Raw genomic sequence first — 22,542 nt, 5'->3', positions numbered from 1 at the left:
GGCTGATGGCCACTGTGTGAGGGAGGACTGCACTGCAAGTTACAAAAGCCATGTGCAAGGGCACATCTGTGTGGGAAGGAATAGGAAACAAGCAAGCGCACTGTAACATGCAACCATCACACACGGGTTATTTTCTCTTTTGAACACACACATGATGTCTGCAGGATGTCTAGCACATTTGACTTGATTTGGTGGCAGATCTGAGGTTCTGCCCATAAGGAAAACTCAGGCTTGCTAGACTCCAGCTGTTTCTGCTATGAATTCAGAAGTAGAGAAAGAGTTGTGAGGAGAGGCTAGTTTCCAGCACTCTGTCTAGGATGGCACCGGGAGTAAATGGGTGAGCTGTACTTATTTGTAATTGTTCATTCATTATTTCATGAATACTCAAGTAGGCTTCTGCAATGAGCTGGATCCCCAGAGGGCTGATTTCTCCATGCTATTTGGATGGGTCTTTGCCATGGAAACAGTAAAAATAAAATTACTAGGAATTGGAAACTGGCTATATATCTTTAAAAAATAGCAGCAAGGAATTAAAGGCTTACATCATTTTAATGTCTTTTTAAATCAATTTGAATCCAAGTTGAGAATACCCTATTCTCTCAATTGTGTGCAACAACTAGATCTATTATGATAACCTCAGTCTAAAAAGTTTAGGGGATATTTTATTCAACCACTTTTCATTCAGGATTTGAGGGAAAGCCTTTTGCAAAGCAAAAGCAGAATACAGGATTTTATGGCTGTTATCAAAGATGGTCAAGGTTGTGTAATGGCTTTTAGCTACAGATTGTATGAACCTGTAAAATAGAATGGTATCAATTGGGAAAATACTGTACATTCAGTGAGCAATGGAACCACTTCAGATTGTTCTAGGTGAGAATCTCCTTCTTGCAGACTCAGGTATCCTCATGGCAACACCACCATTATGGTAACGTGGCAGAAATCACAAAATAATTGGCCCAGTTCGTACATTACAGCACACCATTGTTAATGGCTTCCTGTGAACACAAAGATGGCTCCCATTTTGGTGAACAGGAGCAGCAAACCATAATTCTTGGTTTAGAATTCTTCCTGACCCAAGGATTAGGCTTCACTTCACTTAAGAAAATATTGCCTAACCAATTATTAGGGATTGCTGGTTTGGATGTAACACTAAGATGGGGAATGTGGGTTGTTGCTCCCACATACGAGGAGAGGAGCTGCGTGGGAACCATCTGTACAGTCATGGCAAACCATTAGCTAGGCTTTACTGTGTGACATACAAATGCTGCCAATGTGCTTTAAGCATGGAACAAAAGACCCTTGCTGCAAGGACCCCAAAGAGTTGTGTGGGTTCTGCTAGCTAAGTGATTAATTTCAGAAGATCTGTAAATCAGGGCTTATTATCTTCCTGAGAAGTCTATTATTTAGCATTTGAGCACTTGGAAGAACTGGCAGTTGCAGCCACAAAGAGCAGCATGAATTAAACTGCTCTGGAGAGTGATGATAATGGAAATGATTGCTCTGTGCCTGGTCCACCTGGATCAGGCCATCCAGAGGAAGTAAGGAGAACACACATTTAATGGGGAATTTGGGTCCCTGTGAATGCTAGTCCTGGAGGAGATGAGGAACTGTTAATTCAGCAGCTCCGCATTGCCAATTGATTGGTTATGGGGGGTGATGCAGGAGACGGCTGCATGCATCTGGGCTTGTTGCCTGAGCCACTGATCTGAGAAACGGGTTCAGAGGCACCAGGGCAGGAAGATATTGACCAGGATTTAATGGGGGAGTCCAAGCGGCTGCTGCACAGCTGAGGAAGCTGGTGCTGCTCACAGGCCAAGCTTGCAGTCCTGCCTCTTCATATATTCTTTTACTGTTGACGTGAAGACATCTCAGCAGCAGCTCCGACTTCTTGGGGAAAGACCTGGATTCCTCTCTCTCTCCCCCCCCCCCCCCCCACTTTGTACAAACGAACAGAGCATAGCCCTAAGGCAACAAGTGAAGCACACAGATAGAGAACAAGTCAAACAAGTATTGGAAAAGAGGCGATGTCAAGAGTGGCCGGGTGTGGCCCCCAGGGAACTGCCAAATCATCACATTGACAATAAAGGGAACCCTGCTGTATTGTGGACTCTGTTCTGGAGGGAAGACAAAGAAGGGAAAATGGCACCGCCTAGTGGGAGGAAGGGGGATGTGATCGGTTGAGAACCTCAGGAAGGAAATGGTGATAGCACCCTGGCCAGCTACTAGCTGGCCTCCTCCTAGACAGGAGTCTGGGGTGCTAGGCAGACTCTCAAGCACCCTTCCTTCCCTGTGGCCTGCTGGCATGTTCCTTTGCTGCCCCACCAACCTCATCCTGCCCCCACCTGCCTGCCTTCCTCGTTTACAACCAGTCCAGGAGGTGGGCCTTACCATCAGTTTCCTACTCCTTAGTCTCAGGCGCTGCCATTGCACAAGTCAGCAGGGAGGAGGATGGGGGCAACATTAGAAGTAGTTGGCTCTGCCTGGCATTCTCTGTGGTGTCACTGACTGTTGGGCCCTACCTGCCCCAATGGGCAGCAACCACCACTGAACTGGAGGCATGGAGCTGGTGGGCAACGCTCCAGGCTCCAGGGGGTGACTGGCCTTCATATAGCAAGAGGCCCCAGAGGGTTGTGGCTGGTTCACTGTATGGTTTCTACTCACACAGCTCATGCGGACAAATGCAATGCATGCACAGAGTAATTACAGACCGAGCCAGCAACCGCTCCTGTAATTGTTGCAGCTGGGAAGTCACCACCTTTGTTTATCTCTCATTGTACCCGCTGGGGATGGTTGCGTGGGCAGAGACGGCATTACGTGAATCGACCCTTGGCACCTGGAGGGTTTAGGTGGCTGCCTCCCCACCCAGGGGCCAAAAGAAACATCTGTCCTGTGCTTGCTTCATCCTTTGAACTTAATGAGTAGCTTCATTTTACTGGTGACTTTTAAAGGGAAGCTGAGCTGGCGCTGTGCATCCAGAGCATTAAAAGGTACAGGAGAGGAGGAGCTTCCGATTTCAAGTGGCGGGGGGGGGGGGATTGCATGGTTGAGCCAGTCAGATCATCACTCTACCAAGTTTCACTATAAAAGACAACCACCATATACCATATTTTTCTGTGACTAGGTTTTTCTGTGACTAGGTTTTTCCCCTAACAAATAATGTCAAAAATTAGGGGGCGTCTTATACACGGATACCTCTCCCCCCATTTTCTTAAATCTGAGTCCCCCAAAATAGGGGGTGTCTTATAGATGGAAAAATATGATATTTCTCACCACCTCCTGTACAGTATAGCAGTCTCATGTCTAAAGCAGACATCTTTAATTGACCTCTGGATTCTACTCCTGTTGGCATTCTGGTCTAGAAAGCATATTCCAATGGACCACTCACATATATTTTTTTATCTTGCTTATTCTTAAACCAGGACTTTGAGATAGTTCAGGTTTGTCCAAAGCAGCTTGTCCAAATGACTTGTTTCGGTAGGGATTTAAGTCTCACATAGTGAATGCCCACACTGCATTTACTGCATCACACCTGTCTTCTTGATGCAATCAAGACAGCCTCTGTAGTTCCTTTTCCCAACTTATCAAATGCATGCGGTAGTGATACATTCCTTGATCTGTTCTGGGGGGGAGGGGGAGGTTATGTGCCAGAAGTCAATCCACGTATCTGAAGATAGGGTCACATGTGTGCATGCATACACCTGGGAAGGCAGAACTATACAAGTGCTGTCATGTTTAGAGAAGAATGGGGGTGGAACAGTGAACTGCAGCTGCTCTTATTTCAAAACAGTTAATTGGCTCAGAATCACCCCAACTGTATGCTGATACATGCGAAGTTTTCACAAATTTCTCCCACTGTGGACCAACTGCAGATGGGGGCAAGTTCACCTTTAGCACAGCCATTGGGAGTAATCTCACAAGTCAGATCAAAATTATGACTTGTTGCATCAATCCTTCAAACACGACACTTTTGATCACGGGGTTTGCTGCCATTGATAGGGCCGCAGGTCACGGAACCAACGAAAGGCAAGCCAAGATCTGATGGGTATACGATGACCAGGTGGTGAGAGCAATAGTTTGAAACTATGGTTCTGTTCCTTCTTCTTTCTCAGTCCAACCTTAGGCTTTACATGCATCTTCATGACATTTGGATGAGAACTCTGAAGCTGTCAGCAGGGTTGCTCTTTCCATAGTAGGAGAAAAGGAACCTCTGGGCTGCCTGCCTCTGTGCCTTGCAACTCACCCAGCACTGAACAAACGCTATGCAAGAAACACATGCTTGGTTATCTTAGCACACTCAGCTCTATTTTTTCTCACTTTCGGGCGGTATGTTGTTTGCAAACTGCTGTTAACTCTGGTACATTTACCAAGTTTGGATTAACTGGGACCCCACTGCAGAGTGTGTTGGATTAACCCACCTAAGCCGTCTGGATTTTCATTCTTGGTTTTGCTGGGCTGGGCCAGTTTAAAAGACCACCACCCACCTTCCAGAATTAAACAGAAGGAATTTGTCTACCATGATTGGGTAGATTTTGTCTGAGTCTCTCTCCCCTAAACCCCCATCTTATTGCACTAGGACTGTGGCAGCAGCCAGAAAACAACACGCAATCATCAGGGGTGATGAAATCAAGTCCCCCACCCCTCCTACCCTCCCCTCCCCCTCAGGGCTGCAGCAAGCAGGAATGTGAATTTCCAACCCCCTTTTTTGAATTACAAATTGGAGCCTCTCCAAGCTGCTCCTTTTGTTCCTCTTTCTATTTAGTATTATTCTCCAGTGTGGCTGATCAAAGGAAGCCAGGGAGCAAGTGCTCCCAGTCAGATGGATGGAAGGCCCATGGCCATTGAAAGACTGCTCCTGCCTCTCTGGGTACCAGCTGCTCTTTCATGTGCAAAAAAAAGTCCATTGGGGGGGGGAGAGGGAGGGGTTCAAAACCAGCTATAGATTTAATAAGATCAATACTTTGAGGAACATGAGCATTTAAGAAACTTTGTAAGAAATCCTCTACGGGCTTCTCCTTCTTGTAGGCCAGGCTGAATCTTTCTTTTAATTAAATGTAATACTTTGCAGATTTGTTTAGGAGGCTTTCCCAGGTAAATACTAACCAGGTAGAGGAGCCAGAAATATTTACATAATGAGAAAATGACACACCATTGTAACCCGTAATCCAAATTCACTTCAGCTTTCTTGCTTGTGGTGTAAGGCAACAAATGCAGAGTTATAAGTACCCAGAGGGTAGGAGCTATGGCAGAAGGGGACATTCAGTTCTAGAGTAATGCTCTAACAGGTATCTTTTTAAAAAAAAAAGAAAAAGAAAAATTCATCCAGCTGAAAAGGCTTCTCAAAACAAAAAAATCTTTGATTTGTTTCCAGAAAGTAGAAATAGTGAGTGCTATTCAAAATATTCACCCCCACCTTTCCTTATATAGTTCATGACAGCTTATGCATGTAGTGAAACAGCAGTATATAAAAAAATAAAAGCCAACAATAAAACAGTATGAAGCAACTACAGTAAGAAATGCCATAAAACAAAATAATAAGCCAGGGTGAAAAACCAGAAAGACTGGGTATAAATATAGGCGCAATGAGGCACTATAATCACTCTCATATATGCATATAACAATCTCTGCTATAGAGTTCTTTGCAAATTCCACAAACTATTTCATATTGCTGTTAAGCAACACTCCAGCACTCCATTCACTAACTGCAGTCAAATATACTATCCATTCTTTTATATAAACCCACGCAAGAGAGGCTCCACTCTACCTCTCACTTACTTTAGAGACGTTATTATACAAACATACGGTATATACCTGCATGCTACTGTGCTTGGAAAACTGCTGCACTTCTCCAGCTAAATTTCTTTGCTGAAATGGGATATTTCGCTATTGTTGTTGTTTAATCATTTAGTCGTGTCCGACTCTTCGTGACCCCATGGACCAGAGCATGCCAGGCACTCGTGTCTTCTACTGCCTCCCAGTTTGGTCAAACTCATGTTAGTAGCCTCAAGAACACTGCCCAACCATCTCGTCCTCCGTCATCCCCTTCTCCTTGTGCCCTCAATCTTTCCCAACATCTATAGCCATCTTGAGGGCTGTCATATGGAAGAGGGAACAAGTTTGTTTTCTCCTGCTTTGAATGACAGGACTCAAACCAATGGATTCAAGTTACAAGAGAGGAGATTCCAACTAAACGTCAGGAAAAACTTTCTGACAGTTAAGAGCTGTTTGACAGTGGAACAGTCTCCCTCAAGAGGTTGTGGACTCTCCTTCCTTGGAGATTTTGAAGCAAAGGCTGGATGGCCATTTGTCATGGATGCTTTAGTTGAGGTTCCTGCATAGCAGGGAGTTGGACTAGATGACTCTTGGGACACCTTCCAACTCTAAAATTCTATGATTCCACTATTTCTCTTCTGTTTTTTCAATCTAGGAAACTATTTAAGAAACTGTATTTTTTCTGCTCATCAGCAGCATGACTAGGCACGAACAGGCTGCATCCTACACTGATTTAGCTGGGAGGAAATCCTATTGAATTAAGTTGGACTTAGCAAGTAAACTGCAACTTTGGTATTTCCTCTTACCTTAATCTTAAGACCATGACTAAATGCAGACTTTGTGGGTACATCAATCAGGGTACCCTTTCCCCTCCCACTGCACGAGTTTAACAGCTCATCTATTAGAGTGTTATTGGAGAGCTAGCTATATTGTGACATACTGGTTGGTCCTGATAAACATCTGACGTCTGACTCTAGGCTTCCCCTCCTTATCAACCAACAGGGATTTCTTTGCCTTTTGTACGAAAGGGAAAGCACCAATGATGGAGAAATCGTGTCTCTATTGCCACCAGCTGGTAAGACGAAAGCATGCCTCTCAAACTTACTTATAGGGGAAAATTCTGGCCCTTTTGCAGCCTCTTCCCTAAAAAGACATGGGTTGTCTCCAACAATGTTCTGCTTAGGTAGGTAGCCGTGTTGGTCTAATGCAGTCGAAAAAAATTGTCCAGTAGCACCTTACGAGATCAACTAAGTTTGTTCTGGGTTTAAGCTTTTGTGTCCATGCACACTTCTTCAGATACTCAAGAGTAGATGTAATTGGATTAATGGACCAAATTTCCCCTGGGTAGCTCAAAAAGGTCCCTCCTACTGCTGATCTGATAACTTCTTTCAGGTTATTGAAAAGGCTACATTAAAGGAAAGAAAATCCTTGATGATTTTTTTAAGTGCACTGGAGTGGAAGGAGTGTTTTGTTGGTCACCAGTGATGTCAGATATGGATAGGTCAACACAACCCAAAGATACATAAAAAAGGAATGGAAGTTTGGAGATGGTAGGAAATTTTCCCAGCAAGGAAATTGCTGTTTGAAGCTTGTAAAATGCTGTTTCTTCACCTCTGATATGAATGGAAGATGCCTGGACATTCCACCTTCTCCAGATAACTGCTTAGTGTTTGGTCAGCTAATTGCTCAACTCCTATTTACCTTTGTGTCTTCTCTCCAAAGAGGAACCCTGTGCAATCTCATATAGGTAACCTGAACAGTTACGAGGGTAGGATTGAAATTCCAGACTGATAAAGAGCTGGCCAGGAAATACTCATCTATGTTAGATGACTTCAAATCTTCAGAACCAGATTAATTGCATCTTAGGGTGCTAAAAGCTTGGTGACATGCACTCTCAATTTCTATCTTTCATCTGATATGGGACTCCTTTTTGCTATGCAAATTCCACAGATATTATTAAATATTACAATTTGAATGAATTGAATATCCAGAAAATTACAGATAACTGAGGTAAATGGAAGATACAGGCCAAGTTATTATGCTGCCATGAAAGTACTGCACAAATGTATTTGAAGGCATACTGCTAATAGGCCAGTACTAACACAAAACAAAAAGTTGGGTTCTGTTAACCTGCATTTCATATCTGCAAACTATGGCCACTTACACATCTGTGTAAAACAGTCCGCTTCATATGTGAGCAGATACAAGCAATGTTGTTAAAGGAATCCAAGAAATACAGAAGTCATAAAATACAACTGAGAAAAGCATCATGTTTTTCAATGCTTGCTTTATTCACCGAGTGCCACCATATCAGGTAAAATCCTATGACTAAGCAAAGACTGTCTTTACAGTAAAACGCCACATGCCTATACTTATTTTCCCTTTTGATCTTTGCTTTATCCCAGTGTTGCTTCTGCTCAGCAGAGATTTTCAGCAAATAAACATGATATAGCAGTTTGTTCCCTCTGCTTGGATTTGCATCTAGGGGTTTGAATAGAAACTGTTTCCATGGATAATTAACATAATATAAGACATACAGACTTCTGGGGGACTGGTCAGCACCTCTAGTGCTTTCCACATTCAATGTGAAAACAAACACCAGTGGATCCTCAGAGCCAGCATGGGAAGGAGCATCTTCCCAGGCTACAGAGGGTGGAAGCCGAGATGGAAAAAAGGAACTTGCCCATGGTGACAGGAGGGATGAGACAAAGCAGGAATTCATATCCAGGACCCCCTGCAACTTTATGCACTAAACTGTGCAATCTCAGAAAAAGTAACACATAGATCCCTTTTAGGGACTGTTCACATCCATGTTCTGCATCTTTCCTTCCAGTGCACAGTCCCCACCAGCCGATTTCTTTTTGCTTCCCTCATGCTGTTTCTTCTGCTTCTTGGAAAGTTCCTGATCAATAGGAGCAGGTTTTACAAATTTTATCATTTCTTTCAAGCCTAAAAGGAGGAAGAAGGCAGAGCAAGACAACAGAGTGAACACACCAGGGCCAAACTTCTACAAAGGAAGTATCAACAAGAATCCTCCGTCTGTTCTCACACATCACACCAATCTTACACACCAAGTCACCTTGATTAATTTACCCCATGTCCTTGAACAAAGTAAAGTAGACAGTGTTCGGGACAGCACATCTGAGCTTGCCCACCCTTTTCCAGCCAAGGACCAGAGAGACCCACCTGCATCCTCTTACATACTGCTCCTTTTGAAATGTTATGGGTCAGTAAAAATAGCAACTGTAATGAATTCTCTTTGTTTAGATATAACCCTTTATTCTAGACAGGAGGAAATTGTCACAATTGTTTTATGAGTTGAGAAGAGTTATTAGGCTCAGACAACAAGGACGATTAGATGGTATAAAATACATAATTATGGATGGCTATGGGGAGGGCAACAAGCATTTTCTTTTTATTACCTGGCGGCATGAAGTCCCTTAATTTCTCTGGTACAATGATTCCTTCCTCTGTCTGGTAATTCTCAAGGATGGCACATATAGCACGTGTTGTAGCACACATCGTGGCATTGAGCATATGCACAAACTCCACCTTTGAGGGCAGAACATTTCATGTTCTCAGTAAGTAAAAGCAAGTAAAAGCAGCAGCAAGAAAACACATTTTTGAAGAGGATAAATACCATCTCCAAAATAACCATTCCAATAAACCTAATCTGTCATTCTGTTACTCAGTCATCTGAAAAGGCAGAGCCTTCAGTCTAATAAATAGTTGTTCCAATTTAGGAACACTACAACTAACATTTTCTAGCTTAGCTTAACCAATCACTTTGCAACAGACTTCCTTATCTAAACATTTTAGAAGCAGCAAGGTAGATTGCACTGTTAGTTGAACTAGATAACATCCTCCTTTTCTGTGATAATTGTGAGAATGAAAATAACTGAGCTTTGCCTTTAAATGTGTTTGTATGAATGTTGGTTTGTTTACTAATGTCCAATATCTGAACACCAAGTAACTATTAGGGGTTGTTTGACTTCACTGGATACAACCTCTGTCTTTCAAATTAAAAAAAAAATCTAAAAAAGAAAAGGAAAGCCCAATGATTATTCATTCTTCAGGTTTCCATTTCTACACTCTTCATAATTTTAAGGGATTACATTTTTTACTTTTTTCAAGAAAGCAATCCTAGGGCTCTTTGGTAGCAGTCAGTTAATTCTCAACTGGCAAGTGGACCATTCTCAAACTGGTCACTTCCATGGTAGCATCACAGAAGAAGTAGTGAGACAAAATGACAGGCAGAAAACCTGGATCTTTATGGGAAATTATGGAAATTAACAGGGCCTTTCCAACTTTTGCTAGATCTCCAGAATCAACATTACTGCCAACTTGTCTCCCTAGCAAGGACTCAAAGTTGCAACCTATTGGGACAATCAACTCAGATGGTGAATAGAAAAAACTTATCAGACTAAAGCAAAAAGGCAGATGTTTTCCTGAAGGCTACATGGGTAAACAGCAGCACCTTCTTAAGAACCCAAATAATTATTTAACTAGAACACCAGTATATTGTAAATGATGCACTGGGAGAATTGTATATGTAAAATATACAAAGCAGCCTACTTTGTCCATCATCTTCTTGGTTTGTCCATAACGGATCCGCAGCCGACGTGCCTGGTAGTCAGTGCAGTTCGAACAAGAAACAAGTTCACGGAAAGCTCCTGAACCTGGGAACCACGCCTCCAAGTCCAACTTCTTACTGGCAGCATGATTCAAGGAACCTGTAACAACATGAGGTGGCATTTAGGTAGTGATTCAGTGTTCTAATAATGGGAATTGAAAGATGTGCCTTTCTCACCCCTCTCATAGTTTTGGAGATACAGAATGAAACCAAGAGTAACAAGGAGATCTATGGTCATTTCCCTCAATTAGAATGTGTGCTAGTCTGGACAATAAACATGAGTACCTGGCTGCATGCTGAGATACTACAGGTCTTACAATTAAAGCAAATAAATCCTGATACAAACGACCAGAGATTACCGCCTGCCAGGTGCAATTGTTTGCACACTTTCTAGGGTGCAGGCCACACTGAACACTGAAAGATTTAACTTTGAGAAACCAAACATAGATTAGGCTGCAAATTATTCGGGGGGTAAATACATACCTGAGACAATATTCACAATATGGTAAGGGATGCCCAGAGATTGATAGAACTCTTCAGCAGTTGCAATCATCTCATCAAACATCTCCCAAGACTTGTTATCATGAGGTGATGCATAGACAAATTGCTCAATCTGGAAAGGGTCAAAAGCAGAAACATCAGAGCTAGAAACAAAAAACAAAAGAAAGTAGCAATCCTGCATAGACACGAAGAGGAATTTGAATCCCAGAATATAATAATTTTACTGTTCTGTGTCTTCTGTGACTTAACATCAACCCCTAAAATCAGTTCCTTTGGGAACAATGCTGGATTCCCAAGCTTTTGACAGCATGAAAAGTCAGGGGGAGGGAAACCCTGCAAATTTTACTAAAGATAACCTTACCAAGAAAAAACAATGAAATAAAACTGAACACAATCATAAAATGGAGGTGAATGTAACTCAACAGCCTAATGCAACCAAACACAACTTTCAGTTCCCAAACATAAACCAGCTTCTAAGTACTACTGAGACAGAGAAAAATAGCTATCGGCCTCCTACTGAATACAAACAACACTTTCAGTTGCCATAAACTGTTACAGAGGAACACCAGTTTCATTTCAATTGCCCAATACATTTCAACAATGCAAACTTCTTCAACGGCACATCACTGAAAAACACACACTATCTGGGGACTGACTCAAACTAAGTCATTGAGTGAGTGCAACAACTTCTGTTCAGGCAACTTAACTTTCCTCCCTTCTCCTTCCCCACCCTCAAATCTGATCTGGAGGGGAGCGGGGGTTGGGGGAGGAAGAGAAGAAGGGGAAGTTCTGTTGTGTGAACAGAAATTGTCTCGTTTGTGAAATGAGTAATACAACCCTGGATTAATAACTTTTGCAACTGCAATACCTTTTCAAATTGGTGAACACGGAAAATGCCTCTGGTATCACGGCCATGTGAACCAACTTCCTGGCGGAAGCAGGTAGACAGCCCAGCGTATTTGATGGGCAGGTCCTCTGGCTTCAGCCATTCATCCCTGTGCAATGCTGCAATTGGCTGTTCAGATGTAGCAATCAGGTATTTCTCATCAATAGTGTTATCATCGCTCTTCTCACTGCCTTTGCCAAGTACCTGAGAAGTAGAAAAAGTTAGTCCATTAGACCAGTGTAGCAAGATGTCATGTACATAGACAAAGCTTCAGTGGACCATTCCAATGAAAGCCCTTGTGGCCTAAATTACTGGTTCACTGAATCATATAATTTCTTCTATGATTGTTTTTCTAAATTGTTGCTTAGCTACAACTTAGCTACATTAATTACCGTATTTTTCGCTCTATAGGACACACCTGACCATAGGACACACCTTGATTCAGAGGGGGAGAACAAGAAAAAAAATCTCCCCCTCTCTGCTCAGCGCCCCTTCAGCAAAGCGGCAGGGGAAACGAAGCCCCTTCCATTTCTCCTCCCGCTTCGCTGAAGGGGTGCTGCGCGGAGGGAAAGCTATGCAACGCCTCTCCAGCGAAGCGAAGCCAGGAGAGCAAGAGGGATCGGTGCGCACCAATCCCTCTTGCTCTCCTGGTTTCAGCGAAGCAACCCAAAGCCTCCGGTTTCAGGTGGCTATCCCTGAAGCCTGGAGGCTTCAGGTTCCTTTCGCTGAAGCCAGGAGAGTCTTGCTCTCCTGGCTTCAGCGAAAGCAAACCGAAGCCTCCGGTGCGCGGAGGGAGCACTCCCTCTGCACTTTGGAGGCTTCGCGTTGCTATCGCTGAAGCCAAGGAGCCTGCATTCGCTCCATAAGACGCACACACATTTCCCCTTAATTTTTGGAGGGGGGGTGCATCTTATAGAGCGAAAAATACGGTACCTTTCATATGGAAACATCACTAACCATTCTGACCCCCCAATGACAAACAGTTAAGTACTTGTGGATCAGAAAATGGGGAAGACATGGCACAATGCCTGTGATGATTAGAAACAATGTTAACAAAACCTTTAACCTATCAACCCAACATTGCTTTTCATTATCATAAATTATTAGCACTGACTGTGGCTGATGGTAGAAACGCTTCCTAAAGAAGCGTGCAGCAATTTGAAATGAAGGACAAATATTGAAATAGTCAATTATCTGACTGAAAGTTTACCAGCAGTATTTGAAAAATTCCACATGGCTCCAGGGACAATGTGATTACACATTAAGGGAAGCAACACAAAACTTTCCTAGAAGCTTCTATAGTTTGCTACTAAAACAGTAATTTTACCCTTCCCACCTTACCTTGTAGAGCTCTTCATCAAACTGGCTTAGCTGGGCCACTTCCTGCATCACCTCTTTTCTCATGAAGAAAGGGGTATAAACAGGGGTGTAACCTTTGCTAAGCAGTGTCTGCAGGGCATACTGGATGAGAGCTTGCTCTAGAAAAACCAGGGCACCCTATAGAACAACAAAGAAGAAAGTAGGTAAGTGAATATTCTGCTCCCGAGAACCCACATTTTGAAACGGCACTGGCAGGAACGTTGTATTCTGACAGTCTTCTACAGCTTAGATATTAAACAAACCACTTTGTGAAGGTGGTGTTTTGGCTTTGAAAAGCAAGGTACAATTTTCAAAATAAGTTTTCTTCTGGGATCCCAATTCTCCCAGTCCTATAAATAGCAATGATTAAGAAGTTAAGTTCTCACCTTTAGAAAGTATCCTCTGCTTCCTGCAACAATGGCTCCCTTTTCTCCCTCATAGCCATCCACCATGACAACCAAGTCCACATGAGAATACTTCTTCCTCACTGTGCAGTCTCCCCATAGCCTCTCCACTTTGTTATCTGCATCCTACCCATGTGATAAAAAGGGAGAAAGTTTTGTTCTAGGCCTTTGAACATCCCAATAGAAACAATATCAATCCAATTATCTGATTATCTCATCCATGATTTAATTGTATGTGTTCACATGCACAATCCTGGCTAGTATTTGCTTGCACAGTAGCACTTACAATTGCCAGAAGCTTCCTGCACTGCATTTGCTCTCTACTTGTGGCATGCTGCCATCTGCATCCTATAGGCTGACTGAAGAGAAGGTGGTGTGTGGGTTTGCTCTGCCCTGGAGAAGGGGCTGAGATGCAGAGGAAGCAAGGAATAGATCTGATGGTCTTTTAGTCTCCTGCAGAGCTGTCACAGAAGCACCCAGCAACTCTCTTAAGTGCTTTCAAAATTACTACTTGCCAACAACTGGAATGAGTATGACGTCTCCATAGCAACACTCTTAGGCAATTATTCCAATGCAAAATCCAACCAGCCCAGTATTGTATCAGACTCACTTAATAGTATTATTAAACAAAATATTGTCTTGTTGGACAAATGGTTGGTTCCAAGCCACACATCATGGGTAGGATTCACCTAAGGGGCCCTGCCAGTGGAAGCCCAATGCAGGGACTTTCACTTGCACAACGGGCCTTCCTGTTGCATGAGACCTGCACCCCCCGAAATTGTCTCAGGGGGTGGATGGGTGTCGGGAGAACCACCAGAATAGCACACGGGGGAGGGGAGACTGTTCCACCTGGCAGGTTGATATGCTTGCACAGATGCGACATTTGTAATACCATGATGTTGAATTCCAGCCTAAGTCTGTTTCCCATACATTTCCTAAACAAGATCAGGGTTTTGTGCTTATTTGGGATTTTTTTCCGTTTGTGACTTTCTTTTCTATGGGGAACACTGTTTTAGAATACAAATTGCATAAACTTCTCAACCTCCTCACCTAGGATGTACTGTCTCACACCCTCAGGACTTTATATCTTCAGCTTGCCGTCTCCCCACTCTACCAGCAGGACAGTTTAATAGTGATGCACAAGGCTGTAACAACCAAACCACACACTGTCTTTCATGCACATTTATATAAAAGTGTGGAATTTGCTCCTACCTCATCATTACTGATTGGCACAGAGGGATGAAGGAGATTTCCAATTTCTCTGAGGTTTTCAAACCGCTCTGCCTCCAGCTTCAAGCGCTCCTCATCACAGTTCAGTATTGCTTCATCAATTAGAAGACGAACTTTCTTTATTTGGCTTACTTGAAGACCCTGAAACACAAAAGTGGGCCTAATATAAGAATTATAAGAAAAGAATAATATCTTGTGAAAATAGACACATCCATTTTTTGGAAACCGTAATTCTATCAACTACAGTTTCGCATTTCAGCCGGTGGTCTAGCATCACCAAGAACCAATGTTGGTTCTATGGGACTCAGGGTAAAAGGCAATACCTGGTTTACTACCAGCAGAAGCTCAGATAAGATCTTTGGCTCACACATAGAAAGCCTCATCAAGGACTAGCTTTGCATTATACATTACAGACATGTAATTCTTAGAGTGGCACAAATTAGGGGCCAAAGGACAAGACAATGGTTGATTGATGAAGTTTCTGATCCAAAACTCATGTCAGCACAGTATCCTGTGCAAGAATGCTTTGTGCTACTGCTCAGTTTTTATTATCATAACAGAAGATTGGGCTCCGCAATAAAATACCATACGGTGGAGGGCTTCTGTTCAGGACCACAGTAAGCCAGCCATGTCTTTTTCCAAGATACTCCATTCCACTGCCACCCTGCTAACTGTCAGCATTTTGTGCCCACCGAACAAGCTTGGTCCGCACTGGGATGCTCTGGGGTTCCTTCCCATACATCCCGTCCTGCCCTCACTTTTTGAGACATCTGGAAACCTTGGTGTTTTCCAAAGCCTGCTGATGCTTCTCTCTTGTGCATGGACAATGCTGTTTTGGCTGTATAAGTACCTACACTCAGAAAGCATGTTTGCTATTAGTATATACAGGATCTTTCTCACTTCAGAGTGTGCTTGCTAACAAAAGGTGCCAATTGGCATACGAAGCCCTCTACCTATCTTCTTCACCATTTTTCTGCTTTTATGGCAAAATGAGTAATGCAACAAGAAGCATGGCAAATAGTTTACTTATTAAATTCCTCTACCAACACATTTTATTCCTATTGTCAGGGTGGCTTACTAGTCAAACACAAAATAAAGCAATAATTAAAATGACGTAACCAACGAATATCAGCAGAAAAACAACAATCCAAAACAACAACCCTATAAAAAAAACCAGAGGTATAAAATACTTTGGCTTGTTGCTGAAAGGAATAAAATGAGGAAGCAAGTTCTAGGGCAGAGGTCCGCTATCACAGTATAGTAGAGCTGAACATACAATAGATGGTAAATTAACTGCTCTCGGATATACAGCTTTTATAGTATCTGTAGTAGCAGCTGCAAGGCTGCAGTGTGAGGGAGAAATTCTGTGACTTGTGGAGTTATCAAAATGGCAGAAGATGTATGCCCAGCAGCTGGTGCCTGGACAAACGATTGTGCAAGGCAGGAGGCTTAGCTTCTTATTCTTTTTTTTACTACAGCTGCACAGACAGTGCAAGCTGTGCTTCCTACTGAATCTCTGCATTGGCTTATTCTATATCCAGAGAAGCAGCTGCAAGTATGAAATCTCTGTGATGATCTATTGCTCGATAGTAAACACACATCCTTTAAAAAAAATATTGTTACACATATCCAGCTTTTCTCTAAGGACCACCAGGTGGTGTACATGTTTCTCCTTCACCATTTTATATTCAAAACAACCCTATGAAATAGGTTATACTGTGAGATAGTGGTGGCCCAAAGTCACCCCACTATGAATTGTTTCAGTAGCATAAGAGGACTTATTGTTTTTAGCTCAGTGCTCACACTTTAAGTGCTTTTCACATGACAGTCGAATATAATCCAACATCTTCCCAATGTAATTTTAGAATTAATTTGAGGCACCCAGAAAAACATTTTTAGGTTTCTCTGGACCACCAGCATAACAACTGTACTGAATACAGGTTAACAGTTCAACAAAATGTGTCTAGCTATATATGGAAGCAGAAGTATAGTATACACAACAGATTCAGTCCTCAATCAGTCAGAAACAAAGTTAAGGAATAAATATGTTCCAAAAATCCTTAATTTTTTTATTATAAACTTATTTATTACAACTTAATTATCATCTATACAAACATTCTGATACATAATAAAACCTTAATGGGCCAAATCCTAGACGACTTAAGGAAGACACAATACTTCTCTTTAAACTACAATAGCAAACAACTGTCCTGAATAAACAATTTGTTATTCATCAATATAGCTATTAATACAAACTTTTCTGGGCCAATTAATAAAACCAAAATTCTTTATCTTTTTTCCTACAGATTCAAAGCTCCTGGTGTATGTGCATACACTCATACAGGGATCCTATATACTTTGCATCCTGGGGCAAATAGGAGCTTTGGGGAGGAGAGCGAGAATTTAGTTAGGAAAGGGTGCAGAGGGAAATGGTTAAACAATTTCCTTTAGCATTGTTTCCACAATCAAATTCCTTCCACAGACTCCTTTGATAAAAAAAAATGCATCAGGAGACCCGACTGCAGATCTCCTGACATCTTATCTAGTTTGGTCCTTTCTCTAACATAGGCTCCTACATTTTCACTCACTATGCTAGGGTAAATTAGCTGTCACTGTTGGCAAGTATAGTGACCCGAGTTTTATTCACAGGTTGACATGTGGGGGTCATCCCAGCAGTTATGCAGCAAATCCACCCCTTCCTTAGCTCCAAGACTTGGAGGAACGCTGGGAATAGTTTGGCTCCAATGCTGCCAAGCCAAATGGTCCACACAGAGCTGAACCAGCCATGCCACTCCCCTCTGTTCTACAGCAGGAAGGGGAGATGAGGAGCTTCCTAAACCCCAGCATCCATAGCCGCTTGACTGAGCAGTGGACAACAGGTAAGCCTCACAGTTCTCTTGCCCATGAGAAAAGGATGAACTAGCAGAGTGAGGGGCAAATTATAGATCAAACCCCTCCTCACAAAATTGTATTTCAGCTAAGAGTATAAGAGAGGTGAAAAAACACACTTTAAAAACCACAAGCTAACCTGCATAGGGAGAGAATTACCACAGCTCCAACATTAGAGACCAGTGGGTAACTGAACAATTAATATAGCGCAAGGGAACAAAAGAATCAGAATGCAATTAACATATTTTCTTGTTCACACATGCTCCTCACCCAATCTGAAGCTGCTCAAGTGAAATGTGTGAGGCGAAAAGCAAACACCAGAGTATATTTCACAGATACAATACACTGTAAACCAGTGAATGGTCAAGTAAGAAACTAGTTGAAAATAACTTACTGCTAAGATGTCTGCTGTAAGTTCATCGAGATTTTGTGCATTTTCTGGTATGTGGTCATCATTTCCTACTGGCTCTTTTTTCTATATATGTAGAAATAAAAAAAAGCAATCAATTGGCAAATAAAAAAGCGATAGAACAAAAATATTCTACAAATGCACCTTGTATTTGTACAAATACCTACACAAATATTGTACAAATGCAGACCTGCCTAGATCACTGGTTTCCATTTCCTAGTAAAGATTATAAAATATCCATCATACATATCATCCCCATGTTCTCTCTCAGCAATTCCTGGAGTGCTCTAATGTGGGTGAGGAGAACAGAATGACCCCTTCAAAGTTCCACTTGGTCATGACTAAACTAAGGGCTCTGTGCAAGTAAGCCCCCCTTCATATACACAATTCCACTTTTGTCACCATCAGAGTGCTCTGAAACAGGTGGAATATTACAATCTGCTCTTCATGGCAGTGCAAAGGACTTTGTGTAGAGGCAGTCTCTGATGCCATCATTTCCATTCTAAAGCCCTGCAAGCTTGAGGAGTAAAACTGGGGGTGGGGGAGGAAATAAATAGTTCCAATGGATGTTATTGGTCTCTGTGTGTGGCGTATGTGTGCCCTGCATGCCTGTGCAAGGATGATGGTGTACATGTTCATTTTAGCCACACCCACTTTTACTTTGGCCATGCTGACCTTGCAGGCATGGTCAAAAGGTAATGCAGCCTTTGGGCAGAAGAGGGTAGCCACCCCTGCAGTAAACAAACAAATCTGGTATCACCCTTTATTTTTTCAACACAGTATCAATTGGAAAAACATCTGAAACAGTACTCTTTCAGAAGTGTTAAATTAATAATTTGGAGATACTAAATCCACTTCATAAGCAAAAGAGAAGGCCTGTCTCCTGATCCTGCCAACACGTGTGGGCCCTCACTGTCATTACATGCCCATTTGTGGAACTCCTTCTCATTAGAGGCAATGTTATCCCACTCTTTACTTAAAATGCAATTCTTTTCTCAGGGATTTAGCTGCAAGGATTAAAGTCTTGGTATCTGTATTTTACAACTGCTACTGAGGGCCCATAGGTTTGTCATTTTATTGTATTTTTACATATTTTGTACACTCCCCTCAGATTCTGTGTATGAAAGGCAGTTTGAAAGGCCAGTCAATAATTAAAACTCACTTTCCCCTCACCCAGTTCTAAGCGATTCTGTCTCATTGCTTGGTGGGAGGGAATCAGACTGTGATCCTAAGATGATAGTGGGCTCAATTCAGCTTGACAACTTCTTTGTGCTTTAGCGTTCCATAATATTAAAATGGGCCGTGGGTGGCACTATGGGTTAAACCACAGAGCCTAGGGCTTGCTGATCAGAAGGTCGGCGGTTCGAATCCCCGCAACGGGGTGAGCTCCCGTTGCTTGGTCCCAGCTCCTGCCAACCTAGCAGTTCGAAAGCACATCAAAGTGCAAGTAGATAAATAGGTACCGCTCCGGCAGGAAGGGAAACGGTGTTTCTGTGCGCTGCTCTGGTTCGCCAGAAGCGGCTTAAGTCATGCTGGCCACATGACCCGGAAGCTGTATGCCGGCTCCCTCGGCCAATAAAGCGAGATGAACGCCGCAACCCCAGAGTCGGTCATGACTGGACCTAATGATCAGGGGTCCCTTTACCTTTATTAAATTAATAGTATAGTTGAGCATGCTGCCTCATCATCATCCTCTCAGACATACCACTTTTCTTCTGGACAGCTCCCAATCTGTCAATCCTTTTATTTCCCTAATGGCGTTTTTCATGCCACTGATTGAACTCTACATGTTTTCTAGCACAGTTAATCACAAAACAAAATGGCATACATCATAGCGGTTTTGGTAACCAATCAGAAGCTGTGATTCCAATAAATCGCACCTTCATTTTCTCGCCTATAGTTTTGCTGCAAAGGTTCTTCAGTTTGTTCAGATTGTCTGCACGGAATCTGCCTGGAAGGAAAACATTTGAAAAAATGCTAAGAGGCGTCTACATTTAAAGGATAAGTTTCTACACAAAATCATAAGTCTATTGAACTATCTGGCTGCTGCTGCTGCTGCTGCTACTATGGGTGTAGCACAGATTAAAATACGTTCATTCTGTTAAACTGGAGATTTTATCTTATATTATGCATGATACTGCGCAAAAGTTACAATACCCAGGCAACCTCTGAGAAAGGATAGTAGTTTGTAAAGTATTATGGGAAGTGATGGCATATGCTTTTTCTCATTTAATCTCAGCAAGAAGATGCAATTCAGAGGCTGCAAATACAGAACACTCCCACTACCAAAGGAAGCAGCTTCCGATTCTGAACACTCATTATGATTTTTGCATGGTACAGTAAAATGAAGTTTAGCATAAATTGAATATCTCATTTTTATTTTAGCTGTTATTGTTGCTGGATATATATATTTCAAAGTATTCCTCATCCTACTTCCAAAATTTCCATATACAGACAGCAGGCAACGCTGTACTTGATGGCAATGCTTTACTTGAAAATTGTTAAAGGTCTTGGCAAATCACTTAATGATTTTTCTGCTCATTACAGCAACTAAAACACACTCTGCTAGATGCTGTATAACTTTTAATTCTATTTTGATGGATTCTTTTACTTATTACATTTTGTATTTTATTGTATTACAATTTGAATTCTATATCATTTCATAGACTCTTCACCACCCGCATACTGGAGATATTGAAAATGAAGTCTAGGAGAGATGATTTGGGGCATAGGATCATATGGTGAACCTCCATCTGATTCTAAATGAGTAGCAGTGGTCTCAGGCACCTGACGTGACAGGCCCATTCCATTTTCCCCCACTCATTTTCTGGTTAGAGGTAATAAAGCACATCTTTCACCGCAGGCAATATTACCAACGCTTTGTCACAATGTAAAGCACAATGTAAAAGGCATTTAACACAAGTTATCAAAATCGCTGGCAAGGAAACATGCCCACAGAAAATGAAGCAGTGCTGCGGCCGATACGAGCTCTAGCGTGCCAGTCACTTTCTATGATGCTGGTTACAGCAGGATTGCATCAGACTAGGCAGCACCAATGCCTGAACAGCGTCCTGCCAAATCGCAAGCCCGTCCATTTAAAGGGCAATGCAGCTGTGAAACACCAGAGAAGACGGCGAAGAGAAAAACCCTAATTGGGAAATACAATTAAAACAACAACACCCTACACTTTTTGGGGGGGGGGGGTGTCCAGAAGACAGATGGGAGCGCCCTGAAGCCCTCTGAAGGGATGACTTCCCCCCGATGTCTCAAAAGAGCCACTCCAAACCTGCCCTTCGACCGGGGCCTAGAAATAAAGCAGCAGCAGCAAATAACCCCCCCCCCCCCGTTGGATCTCATGGCCGGGGAGCGGGGAGTGAGAATGAGAGGTCTGTGTGCCCATTCACACGACGGCGGGGAAGGAAGAGACGGCCGTGAGGAGCCCCTTTCTTCTCACGGGCCTCACCCCTCATCCCACGCCGGACGCCACCGAGGCGAGGGGTTCAAACGCGGCTCCTCACAGAGACAGCGTGAAAGAGGTTCAAGGAAGAAACGTGAGGATGGGGAGACACGTGTCGGGGTCGCAAAGGCCCCCTTAGGCTGCCTGCTGGGGCGTCGCTCCTTCTCTTCTCCCCCTTTCCTAACGACACCCCTACAGCCTTATCCGACACCCCACCCATCGCCCCACGTACATCTCCGCCAGGCCCCGTCGGCGGCCACCAGCGCGTCCACCAGCGCCGGGTCCTTGAAGCGCTTCCGCTGCGTCTCCCGCACCAGCTCAGGGTCTCCGCCTTTGTCGGCGCGGAAGAGGTCCAGGTCGAGCACCATGGCGCCGGAGGGCAGCGACTGGAAGCCGAGGAGCGGCGCCGGCTCAGGACGGAGGAAGACGCTCGACAGACAGCTAGCCCGCCCGGCGCAAAGCGACAGGAGGAGAGCCCGGCGAGGCCACGCGTGCGCACTGCGAGCGCGGAGGGGCGTGGGAAAGGCGCTGCGCGTGCGCAGAAGATTCCCACGTAAAGGAGGAGGAGCCTCGCGCAGGGCGGGCGTTGGGTGTTTAGAGCGCCCCCCGGAGGGCACGCGCTAAGCGTGGCGCATGCTCAGGCGGGCTGCGGGTCCTCTGCAGTGTGGAGCTGGGATGGTCCGGACAGGAGCAGCCTTGCAGGCTTCCGTGCTCAGTGTGGGTTCGTCAGGGTTACAAAGCAAGACTAGCGTACAGCGCAGAAGAGAAAGAGAGTAAAGGAGAGCTCGAGGGCGGGCTGGGTAACATTGTACTGCAGCAGCAATTGCTAACGCTGAAGATACATAGCTGTCAACTTTCCCCTTTTCTTGCGAGGAATCCTATTCGGAATAAGGGAATTTCCCTTTGAAAAAGGGAAACGTTGACAGCTATGTGAAGGTAAGAGCCCAGTGAGGACTTGGGAACCCCTAGCTGGCTGGTTTGAGCACTGTGAGTCAGCGAGCAAGT

The 22,542-nt window shown here is 43.5% G+C and overlaps 1 protein-coding gene and 1 long non-coding RNA gene across 2 annotated transcripts; one reads left to right on the top strand and one right to left on the bottom strand.

Moving 5' to 3' along the window:
* LOC308480719 lies at positions 1–8,365 on the top strand. Its single transcript, XR_013988255.1, has 2 exons — positions 1–337; positions 6,772–8,365. It is a non-coding gene; the product is annotated as an uncharacterized lncRNA (long non-coding RNA).
* On the bottom strand, positions 8,040–22,031 carry SARS1 (seryl-tRNA synthetase 1). Its single transcript, XM_081012435.1, has 11 exons — positions 21,770–22,031; positions 19,961–20,031; positions 18,066–18,146; positions 14,765–14,923; positions 13,535–13,678; positions 13,131–13,286; positions 11,772–11,993; positions 10,886–11,015; positions 10,345–10,502; positions 9,192–9,321; positions 8,040–8,718 (listed from the first exon to the last, which is right to left on the bottom strand). Exons 1-11 carry the CDS (start codon positions 21,903–21,905, stop codon positions 8,561–8,563), a joined length of 1,545 nt encoding a protein of 514 aa, XP_080868561.1. The 5' UTR covers positions 21,906–22,031; the 3' UTR covers positions 8,040–8,560.
* Positions 22,032–22,542: the final 511 nt, after the last annotated feature.

The sequence above is a fragment of the Podarcis pityusensis genome (genome assembly GCF_964106645.2).
Source record: "Podarcis pityusensis genome assembly, chromosome: 6".
NCBI classification, from domain to species: domain Eukaryota; kingdom Metazoa; phylum Chordata; class Lepidosauria; order Squamata; family Lacertidae; genus Podarcis; species Podarcis pityusensis.
Note: the sequence above shows the minus strand (reverse complement) of the source record. Positions and strands in the feature narration are given on the sequence as shown.